General features: G+C 34.2%; 1 protein-coding gene across 7 annotated transcripts in view; it reads left to right on the plus strand.

The window, feature by feature from the left end:
- Ca-alpha1T (Ca[2+]-channel protein alpha[[1]] subunit T) overlaps positions 1–17,746 on the plus strand; it is a 673,619-nt gene that overhangs the window by 603,801 nt on the left and 52,072 nt on the right. For all 7 annotated transcript variants that reach the window (XM_074140614.1, XM_074140612.1, XM_074140616.1 and 4 more), the window contains 5 exons: positions 5,200–5,342; positions 5,621–5,776; positions 7,497–7,673; positions 7,863–8,048; positions 17,284–17,435. In XM_074140614.1, the coding sequence (XP_073996715.1) occupies positions 5,200–5,342; positions 5,621–5,776; positions 7,497–7,673; positions 7,863–8,048; positions 17,284–17,435 (814 nt within the window). The remainder of the gene's footprint in view (positions 1–5,199; positions 5,343–5,620; positions 5,777–7,496; positions 7,674–7,862; positions 8,049–17,283; positions 17,436–17,746) is intronic.

Below are 17,746 nucleotides of genomic sequence, written 5' to 3' on the forward strand. Positions count from 1 at the left end.
CTGCCTGCTGCTGTGTTCCGTTTGTTCTTGTAATTCTGAATCCAAGAAACACTACTATTTCCTTTTAAAATCAAACATATTCGTGGAAGTATGAAAACTGAGTGATACATACAATTTTCATAAATTAGGGACAAATAATTATAAGGAAGCAAAAAAAATAAATAAATTTAAATGTGTTTGTGTAGTAATTATAATTGAAACAAAAATCCTAGTTTGATTATTAGTATCAGTCCTTGTTTGTGTTGTTAGGTAGGGATGCCAAGATCCCTGGAAGAACTGCTTTAACACTTTCCCCCCAAATTGTTGACTATCATTTAATAGTTATTTATTTAACAAGTGTGGAAAGTAGTACTTTTCCTCACACGAGGCAGGGTGTGCACGCATGAGCGAGCGAAGCGAGGCGAGTGCAAATGCAAATTGCCGAGTGTGAGGAACATACTTTACACTCGAGTTAAATATTATATTTTTTCTGCAACCATTAGGGTTATTATCTAAAAAAATAAACTAAACAGGAATCACTAGAATCCATTTTAAATTTCTATAAGGTAACACTATAACCTTTTTAACTGTTATAATTAAAAATATCTAATTATTTATTAAAGTATTATTTTTATTTCTATATTCCTTTCAATTTTTATTTTATTTTTTAATATTCGTTTTTAATTATTTAAATAAAATAAATTTAAATAAGCTTATTAAAGTTTTACAGAAAATATTTAATAACAAAACTTCTTATATCAAGGAAGCACAATAAAGTTTTTTCACTCACTAGTGAGGAAACAAGGAAAGTATTTTTCTGCAAGCATGTAGGAATGTTCTCATTACTCAATTAAAATCAGCTGCGTAATGCCCAACTTTACCTCACTAGTGGGTAAAAATTCCCATTAGTGTCACTTTCCTCACTAGTGAGTGAAAAAACTTTATTGTGCTTTCTTGATATAAGAAGTTTTGTTATTAAATATTTTCTGTAAAACTTTAATAAGCTTATTTAACGTAACTAAATAATTAAAAAACGAATATTAAAAAAATAAAATAAAAATTGAAAGAAATATAGAAATAAAAATAATACTTTAATAAATAATCAGATATTTTTAATTATAACAGTTAAAAAGGTTATAGTGTTACCTTATAGAAATTTAAAATGGATTTTAGTGATTCCTGTTTAGTTTTTTTTTTTAGTTAATAACCCTAATGGTTGCAGAAAAAATATATTTTGAGCCTTGCATGCTGCTTCCACACACTTTTCAATGGTAGATAAAAGGTTAGGTAGTGAAACCTTAACAGATCTGTAAGTTAATGACAGATTTTTGTCCATTTAAGATTAGTTATAGAAATTGAAAGTAAAGTTCAGTCAATTAGACTCTAGGTTTACATTACATCCCTTTCATTACAATATTAAATGAATGTGTATTAGGGTGACTGCAGATATTAATTGTATATATCTAATAACCCCACTAAGTAGCTGTCAATTAAGTACTGAACTGATAATTATATTAATAAGCTATTGAAAATAACGATAGAAGCACTAAGAATAGTTTTAATGTCTAGCATTAATTAAAATTTACGAGAGATTTACACTAAATTAACAATTGGAAACTAAACCAACTTGAAATTGGTCAGGCTGAACAGATAAAGACGGTTGTGAAGAACGACGACAGAATGAGCCAGTAGAATTAGTAGAATAATATCAGATGATGTCGAGTGGTTTCTTTCCTTCTGATATATGGGCAGGCCGTTGGGGATTATGTCCAGCTGTTGGCTTGTACTGTCCAATCTGCCATTGCACTGAACCCCGCCATATTTCTATGTTTACAAATATTTTCAGCTTCACTGCTGGTAGTACAAATCAAACAGGACAACCGACATTCAAAAGTAGCAAGTATTTTAAATCCTTCTGTTTTTTTCTGATTATGCCTACCACTCCCTTGGTTTTTTTGTATAACGTGGAATTTACACTAACCGTGAAAACTTAATGGAGCAGTTACATATTTATGCTAATTAGTTGCCTAATACTGAAGATAGAAACAATGTAGATTATTTTCAAATGAAATCAATTAGAACATTTAAAAAAAAAAGAAAAAACTACGGTGGTGTGCTCGTAATTTACCTGCGAAGTACGAGGGTAAGTCAACTGGTTATATTTTTCGTTATGTTGGTAGTACTGTCGTGAAGCATAGATGGCGCATGCGTGGTTTCGTTGTTGTTATGCCTGCACAGGTTAGACGCTACTAGGTTAGTTCTATTGTGACTGTCGTGCCCTTAACCATGGCCGTTCCGCTTTCTGTTTGCACCAAAGAAGAGCAGCGTTCAGTGATCCGTTTTTTGTGGTCGGAAGGTGTACCAGGGGCCGAAATTCATCGAAGACTTTCGGTACAGTACGGGAACAGTGTGTTGCCTCAACGGTGTGTCTACGAATGGATTGAAAAAATTCAAAAATGGTCGTACGAGTATTACGCATGACGAAGGAGCCGGACGACCATTTACCGCCACAAATGATGAGAACATTGAACGTGCACATGAAATGATTGTGATGGACAGACGGGTAACTATTGATAAAGTGGCTTATTGTCTGCAAATTAGTCATAGTTCTGCCTACAAAATCATCCATAATAGACTTGGGTTTTATAAAGTCTGTGCAAGATGGGTCCCAAAACAACTCACACAGTTGCATAAACAACAGCGCTTGGACATCTGCCAGAAACATTTGGATCGCTATGGTAATGAACTTGACATCTTCTTAAACAAAATCGAAACATGGATCCACCGGAGAGCCCTGCAAGAAAAAGTTCAAAAGCCAACCATCCGCAGGAAAACTGATGCTTACAGTTTTTTTGGGACTTACAAGGCGTAGTACTGGAACATTATCAGGAAAGGGGCATAACAATAAACAGTGCGCATTACAATGAGATGCCTACTGACAAGTTAAAGCCTGCAATTCGAAGCAAACGCTGTCAAAAGGTGTTGTGTTGTTGCACGACAATGCCCGTCCACATACTGCTGCCCACACTGCTGAAACGCTTCAGAAACTCAATATTGAAGTCCTGGATCATCCCTCCTTATAGTCCTGACCTTGATCCATCGAACTTCCACTTGTTTGGTCCACTCAAAGAGGCATTAAGGGGCCGTAGATTTACCTCGGATGAAGCAGTAAAAGAAGCGGTACATTCCTGGCTAGCTCAACCAAAAACCTTCTTTTATGGCGGCTTCAGAAAGCTTGTGCAACGATGGACCAAGTGCATTGAAAAGCAAGGGGATTATGTTGAAAAATAATGTTTTCTATTTGTATTAAAATAAATTACAATGAAATTTAAAACTACATTGCGGATAATTATTGACTTACCCTCGTATTCTATTTCATCTTTCACATAAATTATTAACTTTTAATTTGAAATTTTCAAGGTTATATCAAATAATTCGCAGTAGTCGCTACAATTGTTTAGGTCACTTTTAACTTAATTTTAAACTTATCTTTGGCGAAGACCTGCTTTATTTGTGGATATGAACGAATTTACATGAGTTCTTAATAATGTTCTAGTTAATGGCAAAGTTAAAATTCCAACTCTGGAAGGATTTTTGTTCTGCTACTTAGTGTTGTAAATTTACTAATCTCTATTCTGCTTCTATAAAATTATGTTTAAAATTGAAGGTTACTTTGTTTTGGAATTATTTCCTTATCTAATATGTTTTAAATTAAATTATGTTAGATACAATTTTGATGATTATTTTGTATCAGAGTTTAATGAAAATATAGGAAGTTTAATTAAATTATAAAATCACTTTATCCGAGAATTACATTAAGGTAAAATATATATATTATTAATCTAAAGTTTATTAAGTGAATTCAATACTATAAATAAATGAAATTTAATGACCTATTAATTTGTGCTCATAATATTTCGATTTTTTGTACTTATTCAGTTATTAATTACACTATGAACTTCTTTATTTTCACTCAGTTCGCTAATTGCGGAGATACTTATCTCTCTTTTCACTTAGGACACAATTCCTACGAGTCCCATTACACTAATAAATCACTAACTTTTGGTAGCCTATGCTGGTAATCTAGGACCTCGTTGTTACTATGTTAATATTACGCTGTCTTTTTAAGAATAGTTTTCTTTATTTTATTTATCCTTCACTATCAAATTGAAGTTTCCTATTTGCTGTTCTCAATAATATTTTATACACAAATACTTTTTTGAATATTACCGACGAGGTGACTTGCGTTTTTATTTTTCAAGAAATAATGAATTAAATAGAAACTGCAGGTTATTGATTAGGGGTGCAGTTGTCTGGCGATTTTTAAGAAAATGGCTGGTAAAAAAAAAGATACTGACCAAAACTTATTGTTCCGTGCAACGCACAATGCATTCCGACCAATCAAGAGAAACTGTTTGCACAGTAAATGATTTGCAACTCTGATAATACACAACTACTCTCAATAACAACAAGTGTATTGGTTTTACAGTACTCAGACATTAGTAGCAAAAACTAAGCTTCGTGAACACTACTTATTTAGACATTATACTCATTTATATACTCAATATTCACTATATATATTCATTATACTCAATAACACAGTCACCGGTTGGTAATTTACGCGATGAAATGAATCCTACAGCGTCGAAAATACCCTTACTTTGTTTAGGACATGAGCATTAAATAGATTTAATAGGGGAAAAAACAGAATCTAACGAAATAAACATAACAGTTACGATATCTTCAAAACTTTTCCATAAACATTGTAAAAACAGAATATAAATAATATTTAGATCTACAAAATGTTGCTGGACAGAATAGACATAAGTTCTTATGTAAACAAACAGTGCACTGAATTTAAGATACACACTTCTTTTTAGTCAATAATTTTGAACTAATAAAGTCACGGGAAACAGTTGTCGCATAGCAATCAAGTCAAGTCATTCAAAATTGAAACATTTTGGAGAAGCTGACATGTTATTTAAGCAAGAAACATCATCATTTAATGGACGTCTCACGAATTCAGACAACACTTATATATAAAATTATACTCTTGATACAACCGGACCTAGTTAACAATTAGTTAACTATCTAGTTAAATATTAACCACATAGATAAAAGTTGTTGACATTAGGCACGCTAAAACTGAAAGTTTACCACATAAGATAACTATATAATTTTATCTCTTATGTAGGTACACATATATTGTTTCTATTTTAGGAGGAAAAGGTCGAGAAGATGGAGCAGAAGACGGAGATAATGCAGATGAAGGGCAAAGTCCTAATCGTGATAACCATGGTCTTCTAAGAGTACCTTCCTTTAATGGTGGAAATTGTGCGGGAAATTGGGAGGCACCTACAGAAGTAAGAAGATTTTTCTTACTAATTCTTTAAGTTTTGAAGATTTTTTCAAGCGCGCCTTAACGTCCAACTACCAATTAGGTATCGTGGAAGCGCATGCTTTACTGTAAACAATTTTTTCCTAACAAATAAAAAGTAGTTATGCGCGGGATTCGAACTGGGGATCTTCCAATTACAAAATCACGTTCTTAACCACTAGACCAACACTCGCCCCCTACATGACAGCTGGGGATTTTTGTACATTGTAAGTTTTTTTTTTTTTTACATATCAATGTTTTCAGGGAAACCTTCTTACATCTGGAGATAGTCCACAAAGAAGACGAAGTAGTGTAATGTTCAGTGAAGTGGTTCTTTTACATGGGACAGCAGAACCACAACCTCCAGTTATGGAAAAAATGTCGCAAGCTGGAGATGGCTCACTTAGGCCACCTAATCAGGTAAGAGAAGCAGTTTTTGTTATTATTTACGAATTAATTTAAAATTTTTGGGAATATAAAGCCAAAATAGTTCGCACTCTTGCGTCTATATTTTCCTTATGTACATTCTCCACAGTTTTTTTTTTTAAATAGATCACAATTTACTGTAAGTGGGTGAATCAAATATTAACCGGACTTTTCTGATTGACGCTCCTTAGGTGAAGTGAGCAACGATACGTCATAATATATGTTGGGCGGGGATGTAAAGAGGAGCGGAGTAACTCGGTCCGGCTCGCCAGAGCAGTTTGGTTAGTAGCGCCATGTCTGAATAAGAGGTACACATGTCTGTTGAGCAACGCATTATTATTAAATTTTTGTCCCAGGAAGGCGTAAATCCTGCCCAAATTTTGCGTCGACTAACTGCACAGTTCGCTGAAAACACGTTTTCAAGGACCCAAGTCTAAGACTGGCACAAAAACTTTTCCGATGGCCGAGAGTCAGTGCAAAATGACACCCATCCACGCAGACTTCGGACAAGCACCAGTGACGCGAATATTCTTGCGATCCGTGAGATGATTGAAGGAGACCGCCGGCCTTACAATATGGGAAATTGCTGCACACGTCGGAACATTGTATGGGAGTGCCTAATCAATCATTTCAGATGATTTGGGTAACCCGAAAAGTGTCGGCAAGGTGGTGGGTTCCTCGCCTCTTGAAGAAGAGCAGAAAGCAAACCGTCTTCCCCGTCTTTGAAAGACTTTTGACACGATATCGAACAGAGGGGGATGCTTTCTTGAGGCACATTGTCACCTGTGATGAGACGTGGCTGCATCATTACACCCCTGGGAGGTCATCACTTTGACGACGACGACGACGACGATGGTGTTGAAACGTTTTTTCGTAATTGGCTACTGACCCGACCAGATTCAATCTTTGGTGACGGAATTAAAAAACGTCCGATTCGGTGGGAAAAATATGTAAATAAAAGAGGAGATTATTTAGAAAAATAAGGTGTATTCAAAATTTTATTTACTGTACCAATAAATGTTCTAAAACAAAAGTTCGGTTCATATTTGAATCACCCACGTACTTGGTCACCTACGTTGCTTGCTAGCAACATCTTTGGTCTTGCCTCCTTAATATTCTTGTTGTAAGAAGTATAATTAGTCCGACCTCTGAAACTGTAATCTCTTATTTGGCACCCGGTTTATTCTTAGGATTTTTGCCTCTCTCTGCCCATTGTTTGAGATTCACGACGAATCGTTGAACCTTTTCCAAACTATGCTGTAGTTGATAGAGGAGATCAATCTTGTCTGCAATGAATTTAATTTACATACTCCTTAAAAAAAACATGCACATTTTTTATAAATATACCCAGTTTATTAAATGAATTTCAGACATACATTTTAGATGCGCGACACATTAGCCAGAGATGTTATTTAGCTTTACTTTAAAATCTTTTCTTAATGGACTAAAAATGATCAGCTGTAAGGTTATGTAAAAAAAGGCTAGAGATGGAAACCCGACAAAGGGCGTACCAAGTTTGTTGCATTCACTTCAGCTATTTTTGAAGGAATAAGTAAATTTAAAATTTGAGAGTAGATTGAAATAATTAATATTTATGAGTACAAAAAAAAATAGTTTCATGATCTTTTCTGAATTCCTAGAGTCTTTAACTGTTATTTCTAAGACCAAATTCTTTATTTTTTTTCTACTTCTAAATCTCTGATTTTTCTTGCAGTCTGGAACTGGTACCGAAATGACCTGTCAAGAATTATTAGCACTAAGTGGAGCATTAAGTGCAGCTTTACCAACTGGTCAATTGGCTTTGGATTCACTATTTACATCACTTAGTAAAGGAGTATTACAACCTCATTTCACTTGGGCAGACACTGAACTTGCGCTCAGGCCAAATCCGGTAAGAATTCCATTATATTAGTTGAAAAATCAATTTCTATTCAACAGTTGGTAACATTGTTGATAAAATAGATTTATTATGCATTCCACAAACACGTCAAAGTTTTGATTATAAATTTTTTAATTTTGTATTAAACGTTGAAGATATTATCGCAATAATGTCAGTAATTCGTCATAAATTGTTCTACAGGAAATAAATGGAAACAAGAAAGAACCTGGATGTCTGAGAAAAGGATGCTTATGTTTCAAACATTGTTTTCTCTCTGGCATGAGAAGAGCTATAAAAGCCGTTGTAGAGCATAAATATTTTCAACAGGGTATTCTATTGGCAATCTTAATCAACACACTTAGCATGGGCATAGAGCATCATAATCAAGTAATCAATATTTTCATTACTTAAATATATAAATGTCTTAGCTTCAAGTTAGGATTGTGAGGACTAAGAAAGATAGCTTCCTTTATAGTAGTCTGCCTGCATGCTCAATCTTTCCATTGGATGGGTAAATGATCGTGCAGAGTTTTAGAAAGAAGGGCATTGGCCTGAATTAAGACCGAGCGTAATGCTGATGATTTCAGTTATAGCAGCTTTAAATTTATCATATATCAAATCAGTACATTCAGTTACACATATCCAACATTGCTGCAAAAATAGCGAGTTCATTTCTGAGCAAAAGAGTATAATCTTTAGATTACTAGTCTTAATTAATCTCAAAAATATCTAATGTCAATGCCTTTTCTAGTTTTTTTGTCAACAATAATGTGAATACCATACAATTTATCATAATATAAATATGAAGAGCGATGGCCCTATAGTACAGGGGTCGGCAACCCGCGGCTCTTTTATCCAAATTTTATGGCTCTTCAGCCTGTCCAAAATAAATTGTATATTTCAATTTTGTTGAAACAAATGAAAATTTCATTTATTAAAGTAAAGATATTTTTTCAAAAAGAATTTTAAATGTGATAGGTTTGAAATTGAATAGAATTATATTATAATACAGTACGTAATATATAAGACTATATATAATATATAAGAATATTTGTTTATTTACTTTGCAATATGTGGAAATAAATATATAAAACGTTTAAATGTTATTGAATATTATAAAATAATAATCTGTGAATACAAATGATCTACAGAGTTTGTTTACTCTATCATCCTTGTGGCTCTTGGTAAGATTTATTAAAATTATTTAAGGAGAAATGGCTCTCTACTTAAAATAGGTTGCCGACCCCTGCCCTGTACAGATTAATGATAAAAGTGTAACAGCAAAATTGCCAAAAAAATATAGTTCCGTTTCTAAAAAATTGTTCTCATTTGTATTATATTTTCACTTTCATTTAATAAAATAATTTCAGTTTGGCTGTTTAACGTATGATTTTTAAGATGTATAGGACCAATGTGTTGAGCTCTGAGATTGCGAAAAACAAAACCAATTGAACCTCTTTTCTAATGTATTACAGAAGTATTACAATAAATCCAGCTAACAATAAATTATACAGATCAAGTAAATCATCTCATTAATTTCAATAATCAGTTTGACAAAACGTGAAATATTAAAGTCAATATTATGGTCATTGTTGAATGTTTATGGTAATGAATTTCTCTTCAACGCGTAAAGTACCATAAATGGAATTTGCATTTGCAAGAGGTATTCATAGTACTTGTCATGGGTATGAAACGTGTAAAACCCTTGGGAAAACCAGAATCTCTGAGTTCAAGTCAAATCTCACTCTTCATAACTTTCATTGGGAAGGATCAGTTACATTTACCACTGAGGTGTAAAACACAATTAAAACATTGACTACATCACATTAATAAATTTTGTTAAATTTATATTCTAAAGTGAGAATTCAGGAATATGGATAAGATATTTCGAATTGCTGTTTCTCTTGTCTTAATGGTGTAATGTTATCGAAAATATGGACAATTATAATACTCATTTACCTTTAAAATTAAAACATCAACTTTCTAGCTGTATTTATGAAGGAGATATAAGGTGATAAATTGTGGGGGTTTTACATTTCCTCCATATTTTGAATTTCTGTATCTCCTGTCCTATTAGTGTAATCCCTGCGAAAAGATGTATAACTATAGAACTCGTTTATCTCTACAAAGGTGTACAATTCCAGCTTTCTAGCTGTATTTATGAAGGACATATAACGTGATGAAGTTTGGGAGTTTTACATTTCCTCCATATTTTGAATTGCTGTATCTCCAGTCCTATTAGGGTAATCTCTGCGAAAAGATGTGTACTTATAGACCTCGTTTATCTCTACAAAGGTGTACAATTCCAGCTTTCTAGCTGTATTTAGGAAGGAGATATAAGGTGATAAATTGTGGTGGTTTTACATTTCCTCCAGATTTTTAATTGCTCTATCTCCAGTCCTATTAGGGTAATCTCTGCGAAAAGATGTGTACGTATAGACCTCGTTTACCTCTACAAAGGTGTACAATTCCAGCTTTCTAGCTGTATTTAGGAAGGAGATATAAGGTGATAAATTGTGGTGGTTTTACATTTCCTCAATATTTTGAATTGCTGTATCTCCTGTCCTATTAGTGTAATCCCTGCGAAAAGATGTACACCAATAGACCTCGTTTATCTCTACAAAGGTGTACAATTCCAGCTTTCTAGCTGTATTTATGAAGGAGATATAAGGTGATAAACTTTGGGAGTTTTACATTTCCTCCATATTTTGAATTTCTGTATCTCCTGTCCTATTAGTGTAATCTCTGCGAAAAGATGTATAACTATAGACCTCGTTTTTCTCTACAAAGGTGTACAATTCCAGCTTTCTAGCTGTATTTAGGAAGGAGATATAAGGTGATAAATTGTGGGGGTTTTACATTTCCTCCATATTTCGAATTGCTCTATCCCCTGTCCTATTAGTGTAGTTTCTGCGAAAAGATGTGTACTTATAGACCTCGTTTACCTCTACAAAGGTGTACAATTCCAGCTTTCTAGCTGTATTTAGGAAGGAGATATAAGGTGATAAATTGTGGGGGTTTTACATTTCCTCCATATTTTGAATTGCTCTATCTCCAGTCCTATTAGGGTAATCTCTGCGAAAAGATGTGTACTTATAGACCTCGTTTATCTCTACAAAGGTGTACAATTCCAGCTTTCTAGCTGTATTTAGGAAGGAGATATAAGGTGATAAATTGTGGGGGTTTTACATTTCCTCCATATTTTGAATTGCTGTATCTCCAGTCCTATTAGTGTAATCCCTGCGAAAAGGTGTATAACTATAGACCTCGTTTATCTCTACAAAGGTGTACAATTCCAGCTTTCTAGCTGTATTTATGAAGGACATATAACGTGATGAAGTTTGGGAGTTTTACATTTCCTCCATATTTTGAATTGCTGTATCTCCAGTCCTATTAGGGTAATCTCTGCGAAAAGATGTGTACTTATAGACCTCGTTTATCTCTACAAAGGTGTACAATTCCAGCTTTCTAGCTGTATTTAGGAAGGAGATATAAGGTGATAAATTGTGGTGGTTTTACATTTCCTCCATATTTTTAATTGCTGTATCTCCAGTCCTATTAGGGTAATCTCTGCGAAAAGATGTGTACTTATAGACCTCGTTTATCTCTACAAAGGTGTACAATTCCAGCTTTCTAGCTGTATTTAGGAAGGAGATATAAGGTGATAAATTGTGGTGGTTTTACATTTCTTCCATATTTTGAATTGCTCTATCTCCAGTCCTATTAGGGTAATCTCTGCGAAAAGATGTGTACTTATAGACCTCGTTTACCTCTACAAAGGTGTACAATTCCAGCTTTCTAGCTGTATTTAGGAAGGAGATATAAGGAGATAAATTGTGGGGGTTTTACATTTCCTCCATATTTTGAATTGCTGTATCTCCAGTCCTATTAGTGTAATCTCTGCGAAAAGATGTGTACTTATAGACCTCGTTTACCTCTACAAAGGTGTACAATTCCAGCTTTCTAGCTGTATTTATGAAGGAGATATAACGTGATGAAGTTTGGGAGTTTTACATTTCCTCCATATTTCGAATTGCTCTATCCCCTGTCATATTAGTGTAGTTTCTGCGAAAAGATGTGTACTTATAGACCTCGTTTACCTCTACAAGGTGTACAATTCCAGCTTTCTAGCTGTATTTATGTAGGTGATATAAAGTGTTAAAGTTTGGGAGTTTTACATTTCCTCCATATTTTGAATTACTGTATCTCCAGTCCTATTAGTGTAATCTCTGCGAAAAGATGTGTACTTATAGACCTCGTTTACCTCTACAAAGGTGTACAATTCCAGCTTTCTAGCTGTATTTATGAAGGAGATATAACGTGATGAAGTTTGGGAGTTTTACATTTCCTCCATATTTTTAATTGCTGTATCTCCTGGCCTATTAGTGTAATCTCTGAGTAAATATGTACAATTATAGCAGTCGATAACCTCTACAACTGTGCAGAATTGCAGCTTTCCAGCTGTATTTAGGAAGGAGATATAAGGTGATAAATTGTGGGGGTTTTACATTTCCTCCATATTTCGAATTGCTCTATCCCCTGTCCTATTAGTGTAGTTTCTGCGAAAAGATGTGTACTTATAGACCTCGTTTACCTCTACAAAGGTGTACAATTCCAGCTTTCTAGCTGTATTTAGGAAGGAGATATAAGGTGATAAATTGTGGGGGTTTTACATTTCCTCCATATTTTGAATTGCTCTATCTCCAGTCCTATTAGGGTAATCTCTGCGAAAAGATGTGTACTTATAGACCTCGTTTATCTCTACAAAGGTGTACAATTCCAGCTTTCTAGCTGTATTTAGGAAGGAGATATAAGGTGATAAATTGTGGGGGTTTTACATTTCCTCCATATTTTGAATTGCTGTATCTCCAGTCCTATTAGTGTAATCCCTGCGAAAAGATGTATAACTATAGACCTCGTTTATCTCTACAAAGGTGTACAATTCCAGGTTTCTAGCTGTATTTATGAAGGACATATAACGTGATGAAGTTTGGGAGTTTTACATTTCCTCCATATTTTGAATTGCTGTATCTCCAGTCCTATTAGGGTAATCTCTGCGAAAAGATGTGTACTTATAGACCTCGTTTATCTCTACAAAGGTGTACAATTCCAGCTTTCTAGCTGTATTTAGGAAGGAGATATAAGGTGATAAATTGTGGTGGTTTTACATTTCCTCCATATTTTTAATTGCTGTATCTCCAGTCCTATTAGGGTAATCTCTGCGAAAAGATGTGTACTTATAGACCTCGTTTATCTCTACAAAGGTGTACAATTCCAGCTTTCTAGCTGTATTTAGGAAGGAGATATAAGGTGATAAATTGTGGTGGTTTTACATTTCTTCCATATTTTGAATTGCTCTATCTCCAGTCCTATTAGGGTAATCTCTGCGAAAAGATGTGTACTTATAGACCTCGTTTACCTCTACAAAGGTGTACAATTCCAGCTTTCTAGCTGTATTTAGGAAGGAGATATAAGGAGATAAATTGTGGGGGTTTTACATTTCCTCCATATTTTGAATTGCTGTATCTCCAGTCCTATTAGTGTAATCTCTGCGAAAAGATGTGTACTTATAGACCTCGTTTACCTCTACAAAGGTGTACAATTCCAGCTTTCTAGCTGTATTTATGAAGGAGATATAACGTGATGAAGTTTGGGAGTTTTACATTTCCTCCATATTTCGAATTGCTCTATCCCCTGTCCTATTAGTGTAGTTTCTGCGAAAAGATGTGTACTTATAGACCTCGTTTACCTCTACAAAGGTGTACAATTCCAGCTTTCTAGCTGTATTTATGTAGGTGATATAAAGTGTTAAAGTTTGGGAGTTTTACATTTCCTCCATATTTTGAATTACTGTATCTCCAGTCCTATTAGTGTAATCTCTGCGAAAAGATGTGTACTTATAGACCTCGTTTACCTCTACAAAGGTGTACAATTCCAGCTTTCTAGCTGTATTTATGAAGGAGATATAACGTGATGAAGTTTGGGAGTTTTACATTTCCTCCATATTTTTAATTGCTGTATCTCCTGGCCTATTAGTGTAATCTCTGAGTAAATATGTACAATTATAGCAGTCGATAACCTCTACAACTGTGCAGAATTGCAGCTTTCCAGCTGTATTTAGGAAGGAGATATAAGGTGATAAATTGTGGGGGTTTTACATTTCCTCCATATTTCGAATTGCTCTATCCCCTGTCCTATTAGTGTAGTTTCTGCGAAAAGATGTGTACTTATAGACCTCGTTTACCTCTACAAAGGTGTACAATTCCAGCTTTCTAGCTGTATTTAGGAAGGAGATATAAGGTGATAAATTGTGGGGGTTTTACATTTCCTCCATATTTTGAATTGCTCTATCTCCAGTCCTATTAGGGTAATCTCTGCGAAAAGATGTGTACTTATAGACCTCGTTTATCTCTACAAAGGTGTACAATTCCAGCTTTCTAGCTGTATTTAGGAAGGAGATATAAGGTGATAAATTGTGGGGGTTTTACATTTCCTCCATATTTTGAATTGCTGTATCTCCAGTCCTATTAGTGTAATCCCTGCGAAAAGATGTATAACTATAGACCTCGTTTATCTCTACAAAGGTGTACAATTCCAGCTTTCTAGCTGTATTTATGAAGGACATATAACGTGATGAAGTTTGGGAGTTTTACATTTCCTCCATATTTTGAATTGCTGTATCTCCAGTCCTATTAGGGTAATCTCTGCGAAAAGATGTGTACTTATAGACCTCGTTTATCTCTACAAAGGTGTACAATTCCAGCTTTCTAGCTGTATTTAGGAAGGAGATATGAGGTGATAAATTGTGGTGGTTTTACATTTCCTCCATATTTTTAATTGCTGTATCTCCAGTCCTATTAGGGTAATCTCTGCGAAAAGATGTGTACTTATAGACCTCGTTTATCTCTACAAAGGTGTACAATTCCAGCTTTCTAGCTGTATTTAGGAAGGAGATATAAGGTGATAAATTGTGGTGGTTTTACATTTCTTCCATATTTTGAATTGCTCTATCTCCAGTCCTATTAGGGTAATCTCTGCGAAAAGATGTGTACTTATAGACCTCGTTTACCTCTACAAAGGTGTACAATTCCAGCTTTCTAGCTGTATTTAGGAAGGAGATATAAGGAGATAAATTGTGGGGGTTTTACATTTCCTCCATATTTTGAATTGCTGTATCTCCAGTCCTATTAGTGTAATCTCTGCGAAAAGATGTGTACTTATAGACCTCGTTTACCTCTACAAAGGTGTACAATTCCAGCTTTCTAGCTGTATTTATGAAGGAGATATAACGTGATGAAGTTTGGGAGTTTTACATTTCCTCCATATTTTTAAATGCTGTATCTCCTGGCCTATTAGTGTAATCTCTGAGTAAATATGTACAATTATAGCAGTCGATAACCTCTACAACTGTGCAGAATTGCAGCTTTCCAGCTGTATTTATGTAGGTGATATAAAGTGTTAAAGTTTGGGAGTTTTACATTTCCTCCATATTTTGAATTGCTGTATCTCCAGTCCTATTAGTGTAATCTCTGCGAAAAGATGTGTACTTATAGACCTCGTTTACCTCTACAAAGGTGTACAATTCCAGCTTTCTAGCTGTATTTATGAAGGAGATATAACGTGATGAAGTTTGGGAGTTTTACATTTCCTCCATATTTTTAATTGCTGTATCTCCTGGCCTATTAGTGTAATCTCTGAGTAAATATGTACAATTATAGCAGTCGATAACCTCTACAACTGTGCAGAATTGCAGCTTTCCAGCTGTATTTATGTAGGTGATATAAAGTGTTAAAGTTTGGGAGTTTTACATTTCCTCCATATTTTGAATTGCTGTATCTCCAGTCCTATTAGTGTAATCTCTGCGAAAAGATGTGTACTTATAGACCTCGTTTACCTCTACAAAGGTGTACAATTCCAGCTTTCTAGCTGTATTTATGAAGGAGATATAACGTGATGAAGTTTGGGAGTTTTACATTTCCTCCATATTTTTAATTGCTGTATCTCCTGGCCTATTAGCGTAATCTCTGAGTAAATATGTACAATTATAGCAGTCGATAACCTCTACAACTGTGCAGAATTGCAGCTTTCCAGCTGTATTTATGTAGGTGATATAAAGTGTTAAAGTTTGGGAGTTTTACATTTCTTCCATATTTTGAATTGCTGTATCTCCAGTCCTATTAGTGTAATCTCTGCGAAAAGATGTGTACTTATAGACCTCGTTTACCTCTACAAAGGTGTACAATTCCAGCTTTCTAGCTGTATTTATGAAGGAGATATAACGTGATGAAGTTTGGGAGTTTTACATTTCCTCCATATTTTTAATTGCTGTATCTCCTGGCCTATTAGTGTAATCTCTGAGTAAATATGTACAATTATAGCAGACGATAACCTCTACAACTGTGCAGAATTGCAGCTTTCCAGCTGTATTTATGTAGGTGATATAAAGTGTTAAATTTTGGGAGTTTTACATTTCCTCCATATTTTGAATTGCTGTATCTCCTGTCCTATTAGTGTAATCTCTGCGAAAAGATGTATAACTATAGACCTCGTTTACCTCTACAAAGGTGTACAATTCCAGCTTTCTAGCTGTATTTATGAAGGAGATATAACGTGATGAAGTTTGGGAGTTTTACATTTCCTCCATATTTTTAATTGCTGTATCTCCTGGCCTATTAGTGTAATCTCTGAGTAAATATGTACAATTATAGCAGTCGATAACCTCTACAACTGTGCAGAATTGCAGCTTTCCAGCTGTATTTATGTAGGTGATATAAAGTGTTAAAGTTTGGGAGTTTTACATTTCTTCCATATTTTGAATTGCTGTATCTCCAGTCCTATTAGTGTAATCTCTGCGAAAAGATGTGTACTTATAGACCTCGTTTACCTCTACAAAGGTGTACAATTCCAGCTTTCTAGCTGTATTTATGAAGGAGATATAACGTGATGAAGTTTGGGAGTTTTACATTTCCTCCATATTTTTAATTGCTGTATCTCCTGGCCTATTAGTGTAATCTCTGAGTAAATATGTACAATTATAGCAGACGATAACCTCTACAACTGTGCAGAATTGCAGCTTTCCAGCTGTATTTATGTAGGTGATATAAAGTGTTAAATTTTGGGAGTTTTACATTTCCTCCATATTTTGAATTGCTGTATCTCCTGTCCTATTAGTGTAATCTCTGCGAAAAGATGTATAACTATAGACCTCGTTTATCTCTACGAAGGTGTACAATTCCAGCTTTCTAGCTGTATATATGAAGGAGATATGAAGTGATAAATTGTGGGGGTTGAAATCTTAATTTGTTCCAACATCAAATGGAAATATTTGTTTTTCTAAATAAATAATTTACTTCATTTAAAATGGATTCTTATTTGTTAATGTTTCTAAATATTGTACGATATATAAGAAATTTATCTGCTTTTAGCATATCATTGGCCCTGGTAGTTGATTGTATCAAAATACGCATACAGCTCTGAATCCTCTGAATCATCTGAAAGATGCTTGGAAAGATTATTTTATTCTATTTTATTTATTTATTTTTTTGCTAAAGCATGGCCCGCTTATTTTTTCTTAATCTCTGTAAATGTTATAAATTTAATGGGATTTTAACCACATTTCTAGCCAGATGAGTTGACAACAATCGTAGAAACTAGTAATATAGTCTTTTCAACAATTTTTGCCGTGGAAATGTTAATGAAGATCATCGCTGAAGGACCATTTGGTTACATAAGCAATGGATTTAATGTTTTCGACGGTGTAATTGTGGTACTAAGGTATGTTAGTAAAATACTTGTTTTTCAATGTTATTCTCTGCTTTTATCTATAGATTTATATTGTTTTCCTCAATTATTGACTTGAGTTTTATGCAAAATTATAAGACTGTTTTTAGCTAGTTGCTAGTGTTGCTGAATCGTCCACTGATACCAGTGATTTGATGAGCTATGATACATTGGGTATCGAAAAACAATTTCAATCTCGATTAAGTTATAAAAAAAATTTTAACTCAAGAAATTGTGCAATGGACTGGTTTAAATTGGAAAGCCCATTGCGAATGAACTTATGTCAACTTTGTAGTTTTAAAAAA

Source organism: Rhodnius prolixus, unplaced genomic scaffold (assembly GCF_049639745.1).
Source record: "Rhodnius prolixus isolate KJV_2025 unplaced genomic scaffold, Rpr scaffold_6, whole genome shotgun sequence".
Taxonomy (NCBI): Eukaryota; Metazoa; Arthropoda; class Insecta; order Hemiptera; family Reduviidae; genus Rhodnius; species Rhodnius prolixus.